The sequence below is a fragment of the Telopea speciosissima genome, chromosome 9 (genome assembly GCF_018873765.1).
Source record: "Telopea speciosissima isolate NSW1024214 ecotype Mountain lineage chromosome 9, Tspe_v1, whole genome shotgun sequence".
In the NCBI taxonomy this organism is placed as follows: Eukaryota; Viridiplantae; Streptophyta; class Magnoliopsida; order Proteales; family Proteaceae; genus Telopea; species Telopea speciosissima.
In genome coordinates this window covers 6,182,155-6,205,474 of record NC_057924.1, presented here as the reverse complement: position 1 = coordinate 6,205,474, position 23,320 = coordinate 6,182,155, and the positions used below count along the sequence as shown (strand labels likewise).

Below are 23,320 nucleotides of genomic sequence, written 5' to 3'. Positions count from 1 at the left end.
AATACAAATGGAAGAAAATTTAACACCAAGGGTTTCTGCACTTCTAAGACTATGGAATCACCTGCAGCCATTCTGTATTAAATGATAAACCAAAATATATGGCAATGTACGTTTGGCCTGTACAAACCGATCCATTGGACCGGATCTATCTGTCTCTTTTAGTTCATGCACAAGTTTGGCCTGCCTCATTTGCAAGCTGTGTGGTAGAGTTCCATGTAGTCTAGTGCAGGTCGATTCCAGGACCAGTCTTGTTCCATCACTGTCTTGCATAATGAGTTAAATCGATCTCGATCATCGTACCAGGTAGAGATTGCTCTGTAAGACCATTTGTAGAATAAAAATTCATGTTAAAGAAAAAGAAAATAAGAAGAAAACACTATGGAATAAACTCAGTCATAGTTACAGTTATTATTAGCTGCTTTCATTGCAAACTGGAAGATATGCACATTGAATGCACGTGGATAATAACCATGGAATTTTCTACCCACAACCAAGTATTCTATCCACAATCCAACAAGCAGTAAGGATGAATATTTACGCATGTTTTGGGTAGTTCTCTAATAAGCACAGACAACCAATCAGCTGCGGAAACACCAGACCATGTGATGATTTCACTAAAAACTGATGGGGCAAAATTCAACTTAGTCCTCTGGTGAGATTGCCAGTTCCATTTTGACATGTCCAATAGGAGAAGATAGAACAGAGGATGCAACTGATTGAAGAGATAAAACACCAAAACAGAAAAGAACAGGGCACTGACAAGATATCCTTGTTAAGTAAACAGGGGATCCCATCCTCCTGAACATACAAAGGGTGGGGTCGGTAGCTCAACTTCATGGTCTACACAACCGAAACTAGGACCTTCCTCCTAGTCTCATAGTAAAAGCAACCAAGACAAGCATATTACAAGATCTGTTAATACGAAAAGAAAATAGAAATACATTTACTTACCTATTGAGAGCATAATCTAAACCGGCATTGTCAGCTACATCAAAACTAAATCCATTTACTTCAAGACTCTGTGCTTGAGCTCTCTCACTATCATGGTCAACATCAAATACGGTATCATATAGCCCTGTGAGAAGAAATAATCACAAATGGTCCACTGTTACATACTCGACTGTTTCCAGCAAAAAAATGGCTACGGCTGTAAGAGTTTACTGCAGAACCCCACATGAAATGACTTCCTTTCCTAACTTGGGGAGTCAGAATATCTCATGAAGCAAAAGAAAATTAAGAATATTTACCCTACTAATATGCTGACACTTCAAATTTCTGGCTTAACTTAGCAAAAGCTATAAGGGAACAAAAAAAAAAAAAGGCTGCAAGGCTGTGTGGCGCTTGCACCGAGACATAGGAAGGGCCAAATGACCGCCCCACCTCCCGTGAAATGAAAAATCCCACCCTTGTTGGATGCCCCCATGCAAGCTCTCATTGAACCCCCCCCCCCCCCAAACAATGGTGCAGGGGCCATGCAGCCTGGTAGCGATCCCCCTCCCAACCTATAAATAGGTGCAATCTTGAATGATTCATTGTGACTTCCATTCCTACTCAACCACTAAAACCCATGTCCTAGGGTTGTACTAACATCCTGTTCTCATGGTAGGCAAGAAGAAGACCCAGTGCAGCCAAGGGAACATACCTCATCAGAGTGACTAAATTCAAGCCTAATTTAATAAGCCCCTGTGGATTTGCGGCTGGTTTAGGACGATGTGCTTCGGCCATGGGGTCCCAGGTTCAAGTCCCCACGAATGAAGCGTTACCTGGGGTGGTGGGAGGCTTCGTGTAACTGGCGATTTCCCTTGGGCCTTAACCGTAAATCTGGGCAGGTTCAAGGGTTTCCTCGTTAGCCAAAAAAAAAAAGCCCAACTTAATACAGATTCTCTAAATTTAGGAGATTGCATTCTTTGATGGATTAGGAATGCCTAAGGTTATAAACAAGTGTGTTTTCTCTTCCCGACACACATCTTGCAATAGGGGATCCATCGCTCCTATTCTCTGGAGTGGAATGGGGAAGAATAGCCAAGTCCAGGAAGTCGGTTAAAGATCATCAATAACTCTTCTTATGGCTCCAATAAACCTGACAGTTTACGTTTCATTGAATCCTCCAGGCTCCAACAAGGGTTTTTTCAATATTAGAGAAGAGGAGGGTGTGGTGGCTTCAAAAGGTGGTATATATTCCAGATAACAAATACCCTACAGGAGATTAGCTGGAAACATGTGAGAAAGAGCAACATAAAGTATCAACATACCTCCTGTTTTACGAACAACAGGTATTGAACCATATCGCATTGCTGTAAGTTGTGTCAGTCCACAAGGCTCAAAAATTGAGGGGACTAAAATGAAATCAGCACCTGCATATATCTATGAGAAAAAGCATGGGGATTAGTGATTGCTGGTGCTATATTATTCATGGAGAGTGACAAATGCAACTTCAAACATAGAAGGATAACCACTTAACCGATGAGAGCATACCAAGTGTGAAAGAGGTTCATCGTAGGTCAAACAAAGACACGCATGGTCGCCACGTGTAGAGTGCAAATGATTTGCCAGGTTGACAAATTCATTTTGTATTCTAGGGTCTGGAGCTGAACCTAGCAATACAACCTGCCATCAACATTGTTTTCTATCAGTAAATAGATGCATTACACATGCACAAGTATGCATGCGCACATACACACAGTATCATTAAAAGAAATTGACAACATCAGACAGGACAACACAATTTCACATTTGTCAGGTAGCATACTGAAGGGAGAGAAACAAAGTGAATGGTAAGGATGAATTCAACAAGGCCAGCTGCTAAGTGAGACTAAAGCCACTAAATTCTTTATCTTTCACAGGCGGAAAACACCAGACATATCAATGTGTCAGTGCTTCTTATCCGTGATGAAAATAGAGAGAAAACAACCTGTCCATTGCGCTCAAGTGTGCGCGAGATTGCATACTTGATAAGATCAATTCCTTTCTGAACAGTTAAGCGAGTGATGATTCCTACTAAAGGAACTTCTGCTCTCTTCAGACCAAGCTTTTGCTGTAAGGCTTCCTTTGCAGCCCTTTTACCTTCTTCCACATTTTCTGAGGTGTAAGATATCTGAAATGACATGCATTATATACCTCAGTCACAAACCACAATAACCAACGACCAGAACTTCTAAATAGAAATATGCTCAAATTTTTACGCTCGAAGTAAGATGACACTCCATTCAATATCATAAGCAATGTTCACCCTTGCTTTTGGAAGACAATTATATTGTTTTTTTGACCAAGGAAAGTGATCCTATGTTGAAGGAACATATTGGTTAAAAAAATGAATACTTTTTATTCTAAAAAAATGATAAACTATGAAAAAAAAATAAAAAAAACCACTAATTCAGCTCCTATGTTGAAGGAACATATTGGTTTAAAAAAATGTTTTTGATTCTCAAAAATGATAACAATGAAACAGGAAAAAAAAAAAAAAAAAAAAAACTGATTCCATTCCAGTTTTTCTAGGAACAGGTCAAGACCCATTTGCTTTATTCAAAAGGCACTTCTAATACATGACATTGGCATCTACACACCTCTTTGGACTTTCCATAACAAGATTTTGGATAACTATAAAACAAGTAGGCCCAAGAATTTAAAAAAAAAAAACTCTTATGACATTATTAGAATAACTGAAAAACCTAAAAATTCCAACAGAAGGAATAATCCTAGAAAAATTAGAGACATTATGTCTACTGCAATCGTAGCCTGGTTTCAACTGGTAAAATATGGCAGAAAACAAAGACACAAAAATGTTACTATAACTACAATATTAGTCTATCGAAACTAATTTGAACATTTTTCGTGAATCTACAAATTTCTCAGATGGTTAGTAAAATGTGCTAATTGCTAATGAGAATCCAGTCTCTTCTATTCTATCCTCATCTAGAGATACTTATTGTTGTGAACCAGCAATTCAATTCACAAGAAGCAACCCAGAGTCACCACATAGGAGTAGAAGCTTGACAACTGTGCCAATATTTTTCTCACCAGAACCCTTTGTAAGCCACTGCCTAACATTCCTGACCTCAATAGTCACAAAAAATTTAAGAGAGTTTTCAAACCAAATCCTTCATTTCTAAGATTAAGTAGATTTGGACACAATTTGCAGTTTATGGATATATGGCTTACACACTTCCACCGCCATGCTCTTAATAAATAGTTAGAGTAATGTTAAGGGAAATTCAATTTTCCAGAAGACTTTGTTTTCCCATTCTGTATACTACTACAAACATGTGGAATTCCCAGTTACATTGTACAGTATTATCCAATGGACCAGAACAATCTAGATAGAGTGAGATAACCATGGTTCACAAATTTCAGGAATTTCATTCCAAAAGATGTATTTCAAATTACTTACAGGAATAAATTTATCATTGTACGGATCCCAGATATCGGGATCAATTCCATTTAAAATACCATGGAATTTATGGAGGTGAGGGGCAATCACTGAATTTCCTGAAACCTCTTTTGAATAAGTGTCGGATACCTGCACAGTAGCTTACAAAGGTGAGTGAATTATAATGAGACCAGATCGAAGACATTTGTATGGAAATCCAGGGAGCCTTCTTCCCCATGCTGAAACATCAACTTCAATTATACATTAACATGGTATAATGAGACAGATTCAAGAGGTCTAAAGAAAATCCAGTTAGAATTACAGAAATGTACAATTGATTCAATGTGCTGGATGCAAGTCATTAATGGCATGAACCACTTTTTTATGTCCGAGTTGCTAACAAGACTTTTGTGCTAAGAAATTGAGGAAAAATATTACCACGTTATCTTAAACTAAAGTATGGACTAGTTTCTATAAAAATGACACAAAATTTTTGCATGGTTGTTTGGATGTTGATTGCGACCAGACATTTCACGCCTTCAAATTCCTGAAACACCGGGTGGGGGGACCTTTATCCCCTGAGGTTTGCTGACCGGTACGGTTGTGCAGTTCCTCTCATAGGGGGGCTGAAATGACCATTCCACCCCTTGACCGAACACACTGCCCGGGTGAGGTCCACCCCCCTTTTATTAGAGGCACTAGGGAACCGTACCGGGCAGGGGAACCGCAGGTGATAAAAATTCCCGGGTTGGGGGGGGGGGGAGTGTTCTTACTTCTTATTCCATATCATGCCATTTTTTGACTCCACTTGAAACCATGTTAAAGGGCTTCAGATACAGTAAATAGAAGGGAAAGGACAACTGGATTACTGGAGTTCCTGGATTTTATATTCTGAATAATTCATAATCTAAACAGTAGGGCCATCAATCACATTTTGTTATATTATTCAACTAATAATCTTTTCATCAAGTTATGGAATTAGGTTTCATTAGGTCTATTACATTGTTGCATCCATTTTCAATTGGAAATTATTGTAATCATGGTTTTACCATGCTGTATTATTTCTTTTTCATTGCTTACTTGTTGCCAATTTGGAGTTAATACATTTTTTTAATTGATGAGTAAACCCATGTCCCTTCAGAAAAAATGAAGTTTCAGGTCCTATGAGTTTATTTAGGATAATAACAAAAGGGGGAGTTTGTTTATGTCCTGTTAATTGTAGGCATTGGAATTACCCCTCCCCTCTCTTTGTGGGGGTGGGGGTAGGGGTGGGAGATGTAAGGGGTTAGTGAAACTTCTGTTAACTAGGCGCTTCCTAGGCTGGCAATTAGGCAACAAACTCAAGGCATCGTCTTATTATAATAAAATACACACTTAAGACTAAACCATGGGCATACTAAGGCCCTAATTCCAAACCAAGTTCAGTTAACAAAACCCAACTTGATAACTAAAATAAAAGAAAAGACTAACAGAAAATAAATCCTATACTACCACCATACTCATTCAAATCCTTTCCAAGTTAATTCTCCAATTCTGAATTAAAGCCCATAGATCACAAGAAACATTGGTCCAGTAATTCTCAAATTCTGAATACAAAGGTGGGATCAATTTATTCTTTGGAGTCAATAACTCTGAAGCAGCCATTAGGCGAAAGAAGTGTTCTTAGGAGGCTAGTTATAAAGAAATTCAGAAATGAAGAGACAGCAGCCTCTGCTGCTGTTGTTTATATAACCACAACATGAAACAGAGTTCCATTCAGTCAGGTCTTTTCTATGTCCACCAAGGTTTTGTTTTAAAATGCTCTTGTTGGGGTGGGGGAAAAACTGCCGAACCGGTTTCCCACTTGTGTGTAGGTCACGGGGGGAAATACGACAGCGCCACCAACACTGTTCACGTGAATAGTAACTATGCGGGTCCCACTAAAATACAAAGTAACAGAAAGTAAAAATACACACCAGAATTTTTACGTGGAAAACCCTTCTGCAACCAAAGGGAAAAACCACGGGACCTCGTCCAGTCAGAACTTCCACTATAAATCAATGGGATTACAGCTTCTCTAGTTACTACTAGAGGACTACAACATCAAGAAAACCCTCCTGGATAAACACAAAAAACTCACCAAATGGGTGGAACTACAAGAGTACAACACTCGTACAAGAATCGTTGGAACCTAGTTCTCTCGTTCTTGCGATCACGTACTCTCTTACTGGGAGAAGGCTTTTCTCTCTCAACTTCTCCACCCTTCACCCCTCTCCCCCTCGTCCCTATTTATAGGATACAAAGGAGAGAAGAAAGCTTTGGTTTCTTCGTCCCATGTCTGTGCCGAACAGGTAGGTGGGGGCTGTGCCGACTATGACAGAAGCCCCCTCTCTAATCTTCTATCCGTTCATTAATGGGTTGTATGCTCACTATTCATCCTTCATCTCTTCTTCTTTTCATTTATTGTTCTTTGACTCTCCTTTCTCTCTCTCTCTCTCTCCCACTTCTTCTTGTCTTCTTCTTCTTTATTTTCTTCTTCATTTACTTAGTTTTTTTGACTTTTTCTCTTCACCATCTTTGGACAGTGGATACAAATAGTGGAGAGAGGAAGTACATGGGCCCCTCCATGTGAGGAGGATCCCAACAGCTCTCACTTCTAATTTCTTCCATTCAAGTGTTATTCAATTTTTCAGCATGAAGGACAAAGCAGCAGTCCAGAACATTGTTTTGCCTAGCTAAACATTACTTTCACCATTTTCATTTCTTCTCATACCATTTTTCTTTTCATTTTAGGATTCTTCCTTTCTTCAAAGTCTTCAAACTCCAATCTGACCCTCCCAGTACCAACCAAAAGAAAATTGGAGATTTGATGGTTTTAGAAGGTACAGAAAGGGATTCAAAATGTGTCTCCAGAAAACAGTAATAAGTAAGATGGAAGTGAGGTTTTATTCCAGGATCCAGAAAGGTATGTTGAATACCAGGAAGACAGGTTAGAAGCAGTAGTTTTGTGGTGGTTTCAAATAAGATGGCCAATTAGGCCAGATTGTCCACTGTTCTGCACTACAGAGAATGAAAGAAAGAAAACCTTGGAAATCCACCAATTTCCATCATGACTTCATACTGCTGGAAGAGATAGCAATTGCATAAATTTGAGATCATCCACCATCACTTCGTAAGCTCTGTATAACACAGTCTATGGAATTCCAATATACAGCTTCCACTAAGACTTGTCCTCTCCTAGTCATGCTAGAACTCCCACAAAAAACACAAAATATGATGTAACTCAAATTCTAACATATTACAATAATCTATGTACTACTTTCACCCAGAAAAAGTTGCTTTATGAGAGAGAGAGAGAGACAGATGACATAACCCAAATTAATTGAACTTTCACATACTCAAATAAAAAAGAATTAATCTAATTCCAAAATATTTATTATTAATGCAAACACCAAGAAACTAAAAGAAATAAAACAAATTAAGCAAGGATGACACAGAGATCTAATGTGGTTCACACACCAATTAAGATGTGCTACATCCATGGGGGAAGCTGAAGATGATTCACTATGTGATGGAAGAAATACAACGGATATCTCTCAAGAAAACCAAAACTCGCAGCAAGAACTCTCCCCAGAAAACCCTAACACATCCAAGCCCTTCACTACTATCACAGAGTAAAGACATCACAAATTTTATTTTTTTTTTTTCGGGTTCCCACCAAAAATGTCGGAGCGGGGAAAATTTTGAAATGGGTACACAAGAATTCAAGACACACATAAAATTTATGAAAAAAATTAATTCCAATAATCTACTTACTATTCCACTCATTATACCTACTAATTTATTCATGTGCAAGGAGGATCAAAGTAATGTAGAATTTTGAATTATTGTATGTGAAAATCAAACCAATATAGAATCATCTAGTTGATTTATGAGAGACAGAGAAAGAGAGAGCACTGTTAATTATTTTAGTGAGGGATTATTAAGTGTCCAAAGGTTTTAAATAGCAAGATGTATAGGAATTGTGTCTGACACAAGGGACAAGACAGCAAACAAATATATGGAAGACTATTTGGCAAAGGAGGGAACTGAGATCCTCCAGTCTCACAAAGGATTCAAAAGAAAGTTCAAAGGAATGTGCTAGGCTCATGTAAGAGGGCTTTTAAAAATAATAAGGTTTTTGTGGTTCTATATTGAACAAGTACAGGATTCCTGTTAGATTCAGGCAGGTAAAATGAAAAATAGTACGAAACAATCTGGCGGGGGGATGGATCCTCCCCTTTGCAAAAGAGCATATAGATACTTCTCCAACACTAAAATAAACTGTGATAACTCTCTATTGACAAACCCAAAAAAAAAAACCTGATGTATACATGTACAGAGTAAACCATTCTCACCAACCTCGTATCAAATCACATGCATGGGCACTATACCTCAATAAAATTAAATAAAGTAAAAAAGTACTGCCCCATGAAAGAGGTATATCAATGCTATTTTGTTTTTCTAATCCTTGTTATTTTGACCCACTGACTATTTAATAGTTTTCAAGGTACCAGAGTGGAGTGTGGTGCATCGGTGAAGCCTGCAAATTGTGCAACTAGGCCTGGGATCGAATCTCACCTTCACACCCCTCCCCCTAACTTATCTATAAATAAAAAATTGATGACTGAATACACATGAGCCACCATACAACATGCACAAGGGAAGTATTAGGAATGAAAGAATAGGAAATAAGTTAATCTAATTCTGCTCCATCCTCCAAAGACCATGGATCAGAAAATAAAATGTCAAAGGTGGGACAATGAGACAGGCGAGGAATTGGCATTCAAATTATGAGCTTCAACAAAAGAAATTTTAATTTTAAGAAACAAGTTACATTCTGAGCAGCAATCCAAAATTCTATTTAAGGTGTTGTAGCTCTGAAAGAGATACTTACAGTTGTAGCCTTATCTGAGTAAGCCATTGCTTTTCCAATGAAGTCAGCTCCAAATTCGAGGTTATGAATGGTGAAGACAACACGAGCTTTACTGAGACCGTAATTCATATAATGATCCTTAAATAACCATGCAACAGGTGCACTAGACCAATCATGACAATGTAAAATATCCTGCTCACCATGTAAAATATTGGTTAAGATACAGAAATGTGTGAAGGACAAAATAACAAACTGAATGCAAAGATAGAAATGTTTCACTTACAAGGAATGTATCTAGTGAAGTATATGCATGTACTTAACTACACATGTAATAGGTAAAATTAGACTCGGGTTGGCATGTTGGATCAACCCAGACGCTGTGACCTGGAATCAGTGTCCATTACCACTTAGCCTAAAATCTCGAACTGTTACATAAGGGCAATGTAAGTGTATACATCAACACTCTCGGTCACGTGCAGGCCAGTGTACACACGCCTTTGCACGTGACATGCACTCACGCGGGATCACTCATCACGTGGCACCGAGGGGGAGAAAGTGTCGGGATACCTCGTTGCACTTCCTAGGAGTCGAATGCTCGACCTCCTTGCTCTGGTACCATGGGTGTTACCACTTAGCTAAAAAGCTCGAAATGTTAAGGGCAACGTAAATGTACACATCAACAATCAGGCGGGTCAACACCAAGCTCCTATAAACCCAGAGAGAGAGAGGTCCTTTATCCATTATGAAAGATTTCTTGGCTAGTTCTCACCCAACAGCTTCGAGCTGATTAGCTGGTTTTGTTCACCAGTTGATCCCATCTCCAAGTCCAAAATGGTTGAAGGCTGGACTAGGTCTCAGAACATTGCATGCAAACACACCCACCCCAATGCACCCATGCATGCTCACATGTACTAATACACAATATACAGAACCAACTAGGTCCCTTAGATTTCCTGTCCACCGCTTGGGTGAAGGCATACTTTAATAAATAAAGGAGATGTGTGTCTCCCAGCAATTAGATATGAAGTTTGTGTTCAGCGCAAGGTCACAAGTTTAGACCTAGTATTGAAACAGACCATAAACCTACGGAGGAAAACCTCTAGGAACCATACGAGTGGAGAAAATGCTTCAATCCAAAGGCCAGAAATCATTGATTATCAGTAAGCAGTGGAACAAATATCAATGAAGTTAGTTGGTTCCAACATACAACATGGAAATCAGACTGCATTATCAAGAAAGAATCCCTAATTCTTGCACTACCCATGATGACCCTACATACTACATCAGGCCAACTACTGTTAGCCATTGGATCTCTGCAGTTCCACAATAGGATGGACTAATTTATGCATCTGAGATTTTATTACCCAACTAGGAAAATAATTGAGCCAGTTAAAAGCAGGCTTAGAAACAACACGCACAAAAAATGAATCTAATTATAAAACTTACAGGAGTCCATCCACTTTGGAGGAGAAACTCAAGAGCCGCATGGCAAAAAAAACCAAACCTTTCCGTATCATTACTACAACCATATACACAACCTGTCCAAAAAAGTCTGCAGAGAAAAAGCAATAAATCACAGTTTTAGTTCAAACTATAATTCATTGACAGGATTTGCCTTTATTGGTAGAATTCATGCCCAAATAACAGAATTTAACTCTTACAGGATGTTGTTAAAAAAGATGCATTACATAAACATGGTTTACAAGGACAGACATATAAATATGCCAAAAAAAAAATTAGAGATAAATACTAAAATGAATGGTTTTAGAAAGCCAAGATGCACTTATATCAGCCAAAATATAAATCCAACATCAGTGAGGATCAATCGTTACTCCAAACATGCTACAAATTTAGAGATCCTCTAAAGCACTTCTGGCATCCATGTTATGCTGTATATGTTCTTAACCCTATTTGGCTCATCTACCATGTGGTCCAACCTAGGGGTGGCGATTTCTGATGAAGTCTGCCCAGTTTGGTTCAGCCCACTAGGTATTGCCAGAGCCTGAACCCAAACTGAAGATCCAACAGGAGTGGGCTTGATATTCAGCTATACGGGCAGTATCTTTGGCCAGGCGGTTTAGACTTAACATTCAGCCAGCCCATCCAGCAATAAGCACATGTGTACTTACATACATCAATATATATTCTACATTATACGTGTAATTATTTCCTTTTTCTGATAGTCATGCATTCAATACTTGAGCAGTAGATATAAACACAACTCACCCAAAAAATAATCTATTTCAAAGACTGATTTTCACTTACAACCATAATAAGGTGTAATACAGCAAAAAAATAACTGACAATTTATAACCTAACAAGCATAATATAACTAGATTATTTATGCACATGCCAAAGCATGTGGCATACTATATAAGTGAAAATGATACGATAGACTAAGTACATATGGACCAGTCCCAACCTGGTCAGGCATAAGTTCCTAATACTCTGTACTAGACCGAGCCCTTCAAATTGCCACCCAAGCCAATCTGACAGGGAGTGAGAGTGTGAGACAACTCCTCTTGGACTATGTTTTCTAGTGCATTTTCAGTTGAATATAGGATGAGGGAAAGGAGCACAGGAATAGTCTCATAGATTCAATCACTTGTTCTCCCTACTCAGGACAATTTCTATCCACAACTGGCCTATTTACTGCCAATGACCTTTCTTGCTGATATAACTCTTACAGGTTAATTTTCATTTTGAAGATAAAGAACAGTTCACATGTAAAACGTATAAACCACAGGTTGATAGCGTTCAACTATGCTTGATTGTGCATACAGTTTCTCACAGATTAGTTTATATCATTGCTGATCAGGATGAAAGAATTGATTGACACAAAAGCAACAAACAGATTCTGTTTTTCATGGAAATTGAACAGCAAAACAGTCCTAAAGTTCAACGTTGGTTCTTTAACAATTTACCAAATTTATTACTTCTAAACAGGAGACTATATAAATTGAATGTCTGCATTAATTAAAGGCCCAATACCCTTCAAAGATTTAAATAAGGAAAACCAAGCAAATTTAAAATTTAATCTAGAACAATTTACATTAAAGTTTTCATAAATATATAAATAAGTTTAATGAAAACACACATAAGCTACAATGATGAACTAATTAGAAACACTAACTAAAATGAAACATTGGAACATATAATCAATAGAACTTTTAATTGTGCAACAAGAGTGCTACATTACCCATTTTGAGGCTCCAAAAAGTAGACAGATAGGCCTTCTACTTTTCCAAACCAAACTTTTATTTCAGTTCCACTCCAATGATAGCTCCAACTGAATTGAAAATCCTTTACCTATTTTACACGATGAATATAACTTCAGTGAACTAAGACTTCATTATAAGAATTCTAGATAAAAGTGAGGAAAAGAGGTAAGAGATACAGGGAAAGCTATAACATAGGAACAAAAAATGTAGCCATGTAGGGAGATGGTAATAAATGTGGAATCATAATCATACGTTTAACAAAACAGAAGTGCCGACATTTAAAGGGATATTAGATGATCCTACAGCACATCCAATACACTAACAAATCATGTAGACATTAAAACTTCAATAAAAAGATAAAAGCATGAATTGCTCAAAGAAACCAGGAGGAATTGATGTGTAAAATATGAGAAATCTACAACAACAAAAGAAATACTACTTCAACCACCAAAGAAAAAAAATTTATACTCAGAAAAGAAATACCAAATCTACTATACACAATTACCCCCAAAGGGTAAATTACATTACACAAGACTAGTAGCCAGTTTGTTTGTTTCATAAAAACTCAAGATAGAACAATATAGGTTTCAAAAAAAAAAAAAAAAGATAATTCATGAAATCAACTTAAGTGACAGATTTGAATCTTACATTGCTAAGGTTCAAACAGTCATACTTTGGTAGAATTATGTCAACATTGTGGCCTAAATCTTGAACAGCACGAGAAAGGCTAGTGACAACATCTCCAAGGCCTCCCACCTGAAACAGTGTTGGATGACATATACATCAATTATGTACAAGAAGATATAAGTAGATTTCTAATACACAAAATCTGCAAGATGGATAGCTTATTGCATACACATAAGTTTTAGTAAATGCTCCTTCAAATTATGTAACAAAAGCACTTAGTAGAGAAACTACAGATGCACTTTTCTTGATGAAGTCAGGTAAATTTCACTAAGAAAAGAGAAGAGCCCCCAAATGTTAGAAGAAAATAAGATCAACTAAGAACAGATAAATCAGATAGTAATATCAGATAAAATTATCTACAAAAGAATAGAGCTGAATATTTTCTCCAACCACACTCACAAGATTGAGAAATATATTTATTCCCATGTATACACCCTCCCCTTCTAAAACTCGGATCTTGGAACCAACTCGGTTATGGGAAAAACCGAGTCGAATCGAGATCTCGGCGAGTTGGTGCATTTTTTTTTTCCGATTTGAAGCCTCATCTCGGTGGGTTTTAGACTTAGTTTGGGTTTGAAACTTGGTATTCAGCCTATTTTAGGCTATTTAAACACAATGACACTATCAGATTTTGCAAAAACAAAGTCCAAATATGAGTTTCACTTCGGACCATAGGTTGGTAGGCGATGATGTACTAAAATACCCTACTCTACACATAATTTAGTAATAGAAAGCAAGCAAAACATTCAATTAATAGCTAAACAACTTAAATAAGAATCAGAAATGTTAAAGTGATTTATCAAACAGTTTAACAGTGTTACAACTATCATCACATAAAATGACTTTGAATCAAGTATTCAGTCCCCACTAGTGTCACATATTCTTCCCATGACATAGTGTTGCTATAATGTTGCATATAGTGCTCCACAGCAAGCATATAAGAGTTCTGTCAAGTTAGGTAAGTAAATACATAGTAGATGGGTCATTTCCATGGGTCAACTCGAGATCTCGACCCGAGATCCGAGATCTCAGCGAGATATGGACAAGATGACTCATAAAAATGGTTCAAAACGAGATCACGGTGAGATCTCACACTTCTGGGGCTCGCCTAAGGTCTCATCTCATTTTTTCCAAAAACCGAGAAACTCGGCGAGATCTCAGATCTCGCGAGTTCTCGAACTATGGCAGCAAGGACACACAGAATTGGTTGTACTCCAGCAGCAAGGATGATGGGTGTGATGGGCTGATACCACTAAATACCAACTGCTGCACAAGGAAATGGTCTACAACTAATTCCAAGTATATTTTTTCCCTTCTAGTAACTAAAAGAATTTGTATTGATTATCAGGGGAGAGGAAGAGGGAGGGAGAAGCCTGGGTTATAGGCCCTAGGGCCTCACTGTCTCTCAAACAATAGCCGACCTACTTATGGTCCAAAAACACTTTGGACAAGAGTCCTGGAATCTACTGCCCCTCTATTTGGTAGTCCAAATATGCTTTATAGTTTTGGGAACTTCACATTTTTGGAGTGTTTGGATGTGAGATCAGCTCAGAATGGGTTTTATTTGTCTTTGCAGGAACAAGAACGGATTTGATTAGGTTGTAGCAGGAGCCTCGTGCACTGGGTACGCCTATTTTACCCTTGGAGTGGTTTTGTTCCTTCACTTCTCTCACTCTTTCTATTGATTTTTTTTTTCTCACAATTTTCACTTGTAATGGACGACTAACAGAAGTTGGGATGGCTTGTCTCAAGATTTGAATTTCATCTGACTTTACTGTCATTGTGCAGCCAAATTAGGACATTGTCCAATTTCTATCAACTTTCACTAGCGACAGCTTATGAGAAAACCTATCAAATGCAGCATTAGGGTTCAGACCTCAAAAACTGAATTTCATGTGTGGTTTTACATCAAATCCAGATGAATAACTCATTCATAGCGACGAAACAGTGGATTCTCTTGGGTGTATTTGTATACACCCACTCTATATTCTCTCTCACTTCACCATGGATTGATGCATTTATGAACAGTTGCTTATTTTGCACACACTACTGCAATTTTCCTAATGCTAGCTGTTTGACATCTCCTTTTGACAATCAAACACAAACAGTGGGGATGAGCTTCTAGCTCAGTGGCAGGCGGCTAGACAGTTGGGTTTAGAACAAGTCCAAGGAAGGTCGAGAGATCGATCCTCCTACCCCGACCCTTCTTGAAATAGTAGTGTAGTAATTAGTGTGGCCCTGTGGGTCCCCTTGCTGGCAAATAGTTGTGAGTCCCTGTCTGGTCACTTGTGGGTCCCTGTCTGGCTCCTAGTGGGTCCTTGTCTGGCCAACGGTGTGGGGCCTAGCACACACACACACACAAACAGTGTTTTCATAGGCACCAGCTAACTATAGGGCCACATGCAAACCAACATTTCATTATCATAGGTCATAGCATAGATATTAACGATATCCATTCTAGCTACCTAAGCTGGAAAGCAGGTGTTTGGTTAAGAAGGTCTGCTACAATTCTTGAGTATTTCATGGCAAGGGATTTCCTCAAACAGAACCTTTTCATTCTTATGTGGGATCCTACACTTCAGTTCGCTTCAAAGAATTGTTTGTCTAAGAAGCCATGAGTTTTGGGGAGATTATACATCATGTTTCAAAGGTTGAGTCTCTAACAAATAGAAAGTAGGCTTATAATCGTGCTTGAGAGCTTTGGAAGAAAAAGGTTTATTTAGTCACTCCTCTCCACCCTTTATTTTCTTTCATTCATGAATTATTTATTCTGATAGGAAAAGGTTCTATCAGATAAGTAGTGTCTGCACCAGAACTTAACAACTTAGCAACCTCACATCCCCCAAACCAACACATTCTCTTCATCTACATACCTACTTAACACAATTCAAGATATCTCATCATCCCCCCCCCCCCCCAACCACCACCTTCAAGTGTTTGCAGATTTCACCAAGTAATTGCTTAAGTCCTAAATTCATGAAAATAAAATATAGAAAACCAATATCCATCAGCATCTTATCAAATAGGAAGCTTCATGCAAATCCCAGGTAAAGTATGGCAGAAACTGACCTTTGCAATTGGGGCCATTTCAACAGCCACATGCACAATATGCATTGGTGAATCCTTTGCAACTCCTCCAAAGACAGGTATATGATAGTCCATCCCATTTTTGTTGTCATAAATCCAACCCTCTTCACTCTCAGAGAAAACAAAGTCCATAATGTGTGCATCCAATGGAACCTTAACTGCAAGAAGATGATATTCACACTTTCATGTCTGGACAACCATTAGCATAATTTATACAGAATGGGCAATCCTACTATTCTGGGAAATGAGAAAACCACGCTAGCAGTCCATGAGTCATAAATTGTATAATGAGACAGCAAGGATAGTCACAAGTTTATTAGATGGATAACAAGCACACATGCAACATTGCAATGCAAAAATGGAATTTCCTTCTGGAGCACAAAATTTACTAAGATCAGTCTGTAGCTTTCTCCCTGTATTACTTTTTCATGGTTTTCCATAATTCACTATGCTTAAGTCACCCATTATTTTCCTGAGTCAAACTATGCATTTTCTTCATGGAATATTTTGAAATAAGCATTTGCAATGTATTCTACAACTCCATGTAAAAAGAGATAAAAATTTATCCATAAACTAAATGTATATAGAGATAAATAGGTACAAAATCAACAGATAGCAAAAATGGGAAGAGAACTAGAGTTTGAACATTGTTCCTACAAGATTTGAAAATTATAATCCCAGGAAAACGTTAAAGATGAACATTAAATTTGAAAAACCCTTTTGAAATCCCAAAAGAGAGGTGATTCAAGAATCATGATTCTGACCAGATTTATAAATGTAATATAGTGCAACAAGAGGTCCAACTAAAAAAGAACCTCACCAGTGGCTTTGACAACTGAACCATCATCAGTAGGCAACATTTTTTGAGGTTCTAATGGACCATTACGGTGGGTCCAATGGTTGAATGAGCCTCTAAACCAAACTTCAGGTTTTCCTTTCAGAACTGTGTTTGAAGGATCATAAAAAACTGTCACAGTACTTCCTGCTTGGACATCAACTGGCTCAGTGTACACTATATGCTTTTGAGACAACAAGAACTTTTGTATAGTTCTTGACTTTATTTCAGATTTCATGTGCGCTGTTCTTTCAGCCTGTGAAAAAGCAAGCACAGAAGAAAATAGCATGAAAGAAACTGTGAGTCAAATCAAATTAACAGAAAAGGAATTCAATAGGTTTTAAAAAGAAAAAGAAGAATCCATCTTGAAGACCAGTATGAGGGTCTCCGGATAGAAGGTCTGATATGCCTTCAGTTCATTTGTATGGACCACTATGACAAAGGAGAACCATTCTTATTGGCTCCATTGAAGACAATCAGGCTTTCAAGTAAGTTAGCAGCGTCCAATGATGGAACTTAAAATTGCAGTTTATATTTAGTTCCTGGCCCAACGGATGTTTACCATAGGAGTAATTTTAAGAAATAGAAGAAGATGCATCATGCTGTAAAATCTTTAAGGGTAATCTGAATAATTCATTCAATTAGATTTACCTTTTGCTTTAGTTTCATTGTGAAGCTTTGGATTTCATAGATTAAAAAATTGCTGGAATTTTTTCCCCTTCAATTTATCACCCTATGTAGTCCCCCCCTTGCATCAAGTTGGTATCAGAGAAAATTCTTCACTTAGCTTCAATTTGTTTTAATGGAAATTATTTTACAGGAATTACTTCAAAGAAAAATGAAAAAAAAAATTGTTAAAAAGAAATAAAATTTTTAAATGAATTACAACACAATTTCAGAAAATGCCTCCCATTTTAAAACTCTGGATGTTGTTTTCCAAGAACAAAGTGGTGGCATCTAAGTCCATGATATAGCTGGGTTCTTTTCCTCACTCAACCATGGTTAAATTAAGCTTCCTTGTCATGTAAAATCCGAAAAGGGAAAATGGTAAAGATATAAAAAAAAAAAAATTTATGAATGCAAGTTGATTTTTCAAAAAGTCTTTTCAATGGAAATAAATAGAGCCTTAGGTCAGAGAAAAACTTTGGTACACAAGAATGTTCTTAACTATTGAGAACAGAAGTCAAACAAACTTGAAATTGCGTTGTTATATCTAGACTAAGATATCATCACTTCTTTGGTTGATAGTGGCTAAAGTGCTCTAAGACTGATAAGGAAGAACCAAATGAAATTCTATCTGAGAGCGTATAAGGATACTTGTAGAGCTGAAAAACACAGATGCACTAAAAAATGTTATTCCAACTTCTTCATCAATTTTATTAATCCATCTTTCTGGAATTTCCCCAAGGTTTTCAAAGATTATATAGTCCCAAATTTGATGCTGTTATAGACAATATCAAAATTGCAAGTCCAAAACTGCTCATTAATTGTCACGCCAAAGGGAACACACAATGTTTTATGGAACCATCCAAAGAAATAACTTTTAAGTCAAATTCAACAAAACGGTTTATTTATTTATTCTTTTTGGGTACTCAAATCCAAACAAAAGGGAGGAAACTACAATTCTAGGAACCAAAAAAGGAGGAAACTACAAACAAGACAGCAACTTGTTACATCCAAGAACCAAAGTAACCAAACTTACACAGACTAACAGAGAGGTCATGCGAGGGACCATATATGCTCCCGGGAGACATAAAGAAACCTAGACTCAGAATACAATTGGAGGAGATAGTGGATGTCTGTAATAATTGACTTGACCTCCTAATGTGGAGTCTTCATGGTTATTACCTGCAGAGACCACCACTTTAGGGGGGGGGGGGGAAGAGGAGTTCCACCCCAGGATCCACTGCAATAAGTCAAGAGCTTCAGCCACAACATGAGCCATCCAATGAAGTGGACAACATAAAGTTTCTAACATATCTCCTTTCTGATAAGAAAAAGCACCACCTACCCCTGATTTCTTTCTGGAATTGTCGACAGATGCATCATGCAAAAAGATTTGAAGCCAACAGGAAGTGATCTAGATGAGAGAATAGAACTCTTTTGGGACTACTCAACATGAAATAGAGATAAGACATTAACATCCTCTTGAACTCTTCCATGTAAATACCTAATGACCTTTTGAAATTTAGAGGGCTTCTTTCAAAATACTTGAGGACATGTTCTTTTATAATCAGGGACGAAATCCATGAATAATCAAGTATTCCTATCCAAGCCAATAGGAGCATGGAAAGAAATGAGCCATCCAAAGAAATCACCTTTAAATCAAACTCAACGACAAGTTCTTTCATGGGAAGAAAGATGCATCTTGAGACAACCAAGCTAAATGAAATGATCAACAATCAAAATTCAGAAGTTACCTTAAGTTTCTAGTTAAAACTTAGGAAGATACGGGTAAGCTCCTAGAACTTCAACCCAGCTGAGGACTCAATAAAACAAAAATTAAAAGTCATCTCTTAGTAGTAGAATTTTACCTCATTTGAAATTAGAGATGATACAAAGAAATTTGAAAATATAGAATGCAATGAGCAATATTTTACACTTTAATGAACTTGTAGGTAAGTTCTTCCAAGCCAAGGAGAATGTGGCTTCATCAAACACTAAGAAAATAGAAATTGATCCATTATTGTAACTTGAATCATTTTGTAGGATAAAAATCTGCAGAAATGATGAGAAAATCAAGGTTTTACTCTTCTTAGGAGTAACTTATGGAAAAACCTGGTAGCTAAGCTAGTGGATGCATGTATTTATAAATAAAACTCTCTAAGGTTGGAGTAACCTAATTTGAAATATTTTGTGCACTGGAACGTTAGCTTTGATCATGGCTTCATTAACTTGGTAAGCTTTTGGATATCTTATCTTGACTTTGTAGAATTATAAGAGTTATTGGTTAGTCCACCACAAATTTATCATGAGAGGATCATTAAAAGGTCTGAATAAATTGTATAAACGATGTCCAAAAGATATCTAAAAGTCAATTAAAACATAAATATTTCTCTATGCTTTAGCCTTTTCATCTCGCTTGGATTACTATCTAGCATGAAGTTCTTGGCCTCACTTAAAGAAACCAGACTTCGACAATCATTAAAGTACTTTTCCAATGCATTGTAAGCACAACAGATTGATTCTCTACAACATCAATTATGGTCTGGCTGACAGGTTCCTTAGAAGTCCTCATTTAGTGGAAGAGATTTGCACATGAACAATCTTTCTCACGAGGGGGTGGGGGTTCAGTTTTCACCTTCAAAGTCAAATTCCAAAGCACACTGTAACTGTCCCACTATATTGACTATCATTCAAGTTAGACTAACCTTAACACGTATTGCCTCTTCTTTTAACCTTCTCTCCTCCTGAAGTTTGTTATATATCCGGTTCTCTTCTTCAAACCAATACAATTCATCAGGTATGCCCTTTGGGACAATAGCATGAAAATCTTGAGAGTGGTTGTTATCATACACGTAGGCATTATTGGGAAGTCCATCAGCAATAACCCAATCCAAGATGAGCGCTCGATCAGGTACAACAACTATTGGAGAGGGAAAATAACAAGGTAAACACATCAGCCATAGATAGAAATAAACCTTGAGGATCATATTGGGCGATATGAATGCTACAAAATCTGTTGCTACTCTGTAAGAGCTAAATCTAAAGATGAAGGTCCACATGCACCATATGTCATCATCCATAGTAAGACAATTAGATGAAATTCACATTTTCAACTGAGAGCAGTTGTTTGTAAGTCAAATGGAAAATAAACACAAACTAGACTGAGTATCAAACTGTACATGCATGAAAATCCATATATAAATAAATATACTCAGAACATGAAATCTAACAACTAATGGGACAAATCCAACTTTTAAAAGACCACAATACATCCCAGAAGGCATATTATAAGGTATTAAATTTGGTGCACATGGTACACATGCAAGTGTTCAGAACCCACTATTCCATCTATCCAAAATAGGATATACTCTATGGGGTGTATTCTGTTATAAGCATAGACTCCTTTCTGAGGATTTTTTTTTTTTTTTTTGCAGCCTTTTTTCTGACTACCACAAAAGAATGTGATTAAGTAAATAATTATGAAGATAGGTCAGAAAACTCAAGCACCGTTGGACCATTCAATATGATGGCTATCCCTTTGCATGCACCCACATTGTACCAGTGCCATTGATAACATACTAAGTGCCTACCCAAGTGGCAATAGGTTTCATCAGAATATAATTTATCTACCCTAGAAAAGAAATATATGATGGTGCCTCTGCTAGAGAAGTTTGTACTCATACATACCATCAACATACCACCAATCAGCATCCTTTCGCTTAGAGTGGATAAGTGTTCCAATGATGGACACCCCATCATTCCAATTATTGTGCCCCCCATGGATCCAAAGTTCGTTAGCATGAACAAGAGGACCCGAGTCCTTGTTGTAATATAATCTGACCAAGTCTCCACCTTTAAACTCATTAGGCTCTATATGCCAATCAATAGATCTTACAGCATTCTTCATTAACTGACGTAAAGCTTCCCGTCTATTTTCAACCTCCATCTTAGCTTGTGCCTTATCAGCTTCTCTTGCAGCCCTTTCTGCTTCCTTTCGCTTCTCCTCTTGTGCTTGTCTTTCCCTCTCAGCTTGCTCTGCAGCAAGTCTTTCAAGCTCCCTTCTTTTCTCTTCAAGCAAGAAACCTTCAAAAGCCTTGACATCCATTCCACCTTCCACATGTTTAAAATAATCTTTATCATCATTATTATCATAAACATCTCCCCCATTGAAGAACACAAAATTAATCATGTATGCCTCCTTAGGAACGTAAAGCTGGCAAGACCACCAATCTCCATTAAGATTAGTTTTATTCAACTTTACTGTGAAATGTTTCCATCTCCAATCATTAAAGGCTCCCATGATCAGAATATTTGGTTCATCTTTTAAAGCGGAGAGACTTCGATTTAGGAGCAATTCAATATCTTGACCAGGGCTCACTACCTGAGGATAAACAAACATCTTATACCCTCTTGAAAAGTTCTCCTCGGCTAGATTCCCAAGCACCCGCAGCCTGCGCATATCAGCATCCAGCTCCAACTTTTTAACTGAAGATTCGTCCATCTCTGGCTCATGATGCAATGAAATCTCACGGCGATAAAGCAATTCAGATTTTTCCTTTTCAGTTTTTGCTATATGCTCATCTATTTCAGCAAGAGTTCCAATTTCCTCACTGTCGTTCTTAATCACATCCAAGTACTTTCTTGTCAATCTAGTTCCTTCAGCTTCATCTTCAGTTTCGCTCCTAACCACATCCAAATGCTTGCTTATAAGCAGTGATCCATCTACCTCATCCTCTTTACTCTTGGCAAATCTTTCTGGAGTTGGGGTCTCAGTTACATCATCTTCTATTCCATTAATTCTTCCATTTTCCTCTGTTTCATCACTTCTCACTGCACCCAACATTTGGCTTGTCAATACAGTGCTGTCAGCCTCATTTTCAATATCAACCCGTCTCTCCAAATCCTTTCCTGGCGCGTATTCAATGTTACGATTCTCACCAGAATCAACTTTGGTTTTTGTTGGTCTTTTGCTGGGTCCGGTACACTCGCCAGATATGATAGTGCTCGAATCACCTTTGTCTCCAGTGTTGCTTTTCTCTCTCTTCTGGGTGCTCGTTCCAGACCGTGATTTTGGTAAACCCTTTGGAGCACGGCCGTTTGGTTTTGAAACCGGGCTTTTTCTTGATCTCCTCCGTGAGAAATCTACGAGTCATAAATAATAATCAGAAAAAGAAAAAAAAAAGTGAGAGAAAGAGTAACATGGACTTCAATATGCACCAGAACAGTAGTTTGTGAACAAGAAATCAATTAACATACTGACCTGTACTTGCGATGATTTTGTGTGAAACCCCAATTGCTACATAATCCTTTCGCCATGGAAACAACTGAAATGAATAAATGAAACAAAATAAATGAATCAACTAGAAGACACGTCTCAACCATTACCGAAATAAGACACTTAATCAATTTTTTTTTTGTTTCTCTCTCCCTGGTGCAACACAATCAATATGTGTCCATCAACTGCTCGAACTATTCTCCTACAGGGACCAACACATAAAAGATGTTCTTCTTCAATAACAAAGAAGAAAACAGTAAGGATCAAGTATCAGGAAAAATGTGAAGAC

At 37.6% G+C, this 23,320-nt stretch overlaps 1 protein-coding gene across 1 annotated transcript; it reads right to left on the bottom strand.

The window, feature by feature from the left end:
* Positions 1-184: 184 nt before the first annotated feature.
* On the bottom strand, positions 185-22,599 carry LOC122640302 (soluble starch synthase 3, chloroplastic/amyloplastic-like). Its single transcript, XM_043833456.1, has 14 exons — positions 21,444-22,599; positions 20,462-20,676; positions 17,076-17,346; positions 16,238-16,413; positions 13,130-13,237; positions 12,460-12,569; positions 10,707-10,812; positions 9,282-9,452; positions 4,388-4,516; positions 2,912-3,094; positions 2,476-2,607; positions 2,253-2,364; positions 952-1,075; positions 185-315 (listed from the first exon to the last, which is right to left on the bottom strand). Exons 1-14 carry the CDS (start codon positions 22,597-22,599, stop codon positions 186-188), a joined length of 3,123 nt encoding a protein of 1,040 aa, XP_043689391.1. The 3' UTR covers position 185.
* Between the last annotated feature and the right edge of the window lie 721 nt (positions 22,600-23,320).

Excerpts from the sequence above, each read along its gene's own strand:
- LOC122640302 (XM_043833456.1), bottom strand. The coding sequence starts at position 22,599 with ATGTTGGGTGCAGTGAGAAGTGATGAAACAGAGGAAAATGGAAGAATT. Across the intron at positions 20,677-21,443 it reads TGATTGGTGGTATGTTGATG|TTGTTGTACCTGATCGAGCG; the intron begins GTATGTATGAGT and ends CCTCTCCAATAG. Across the intron at positions 1,076-2,252 it reads TGTTGTTCGTAAAACAGGAG|GGCTATATGATACCGTATTT; the intron begins GTATGTTGATAC and ends TTCTTCTCACAG.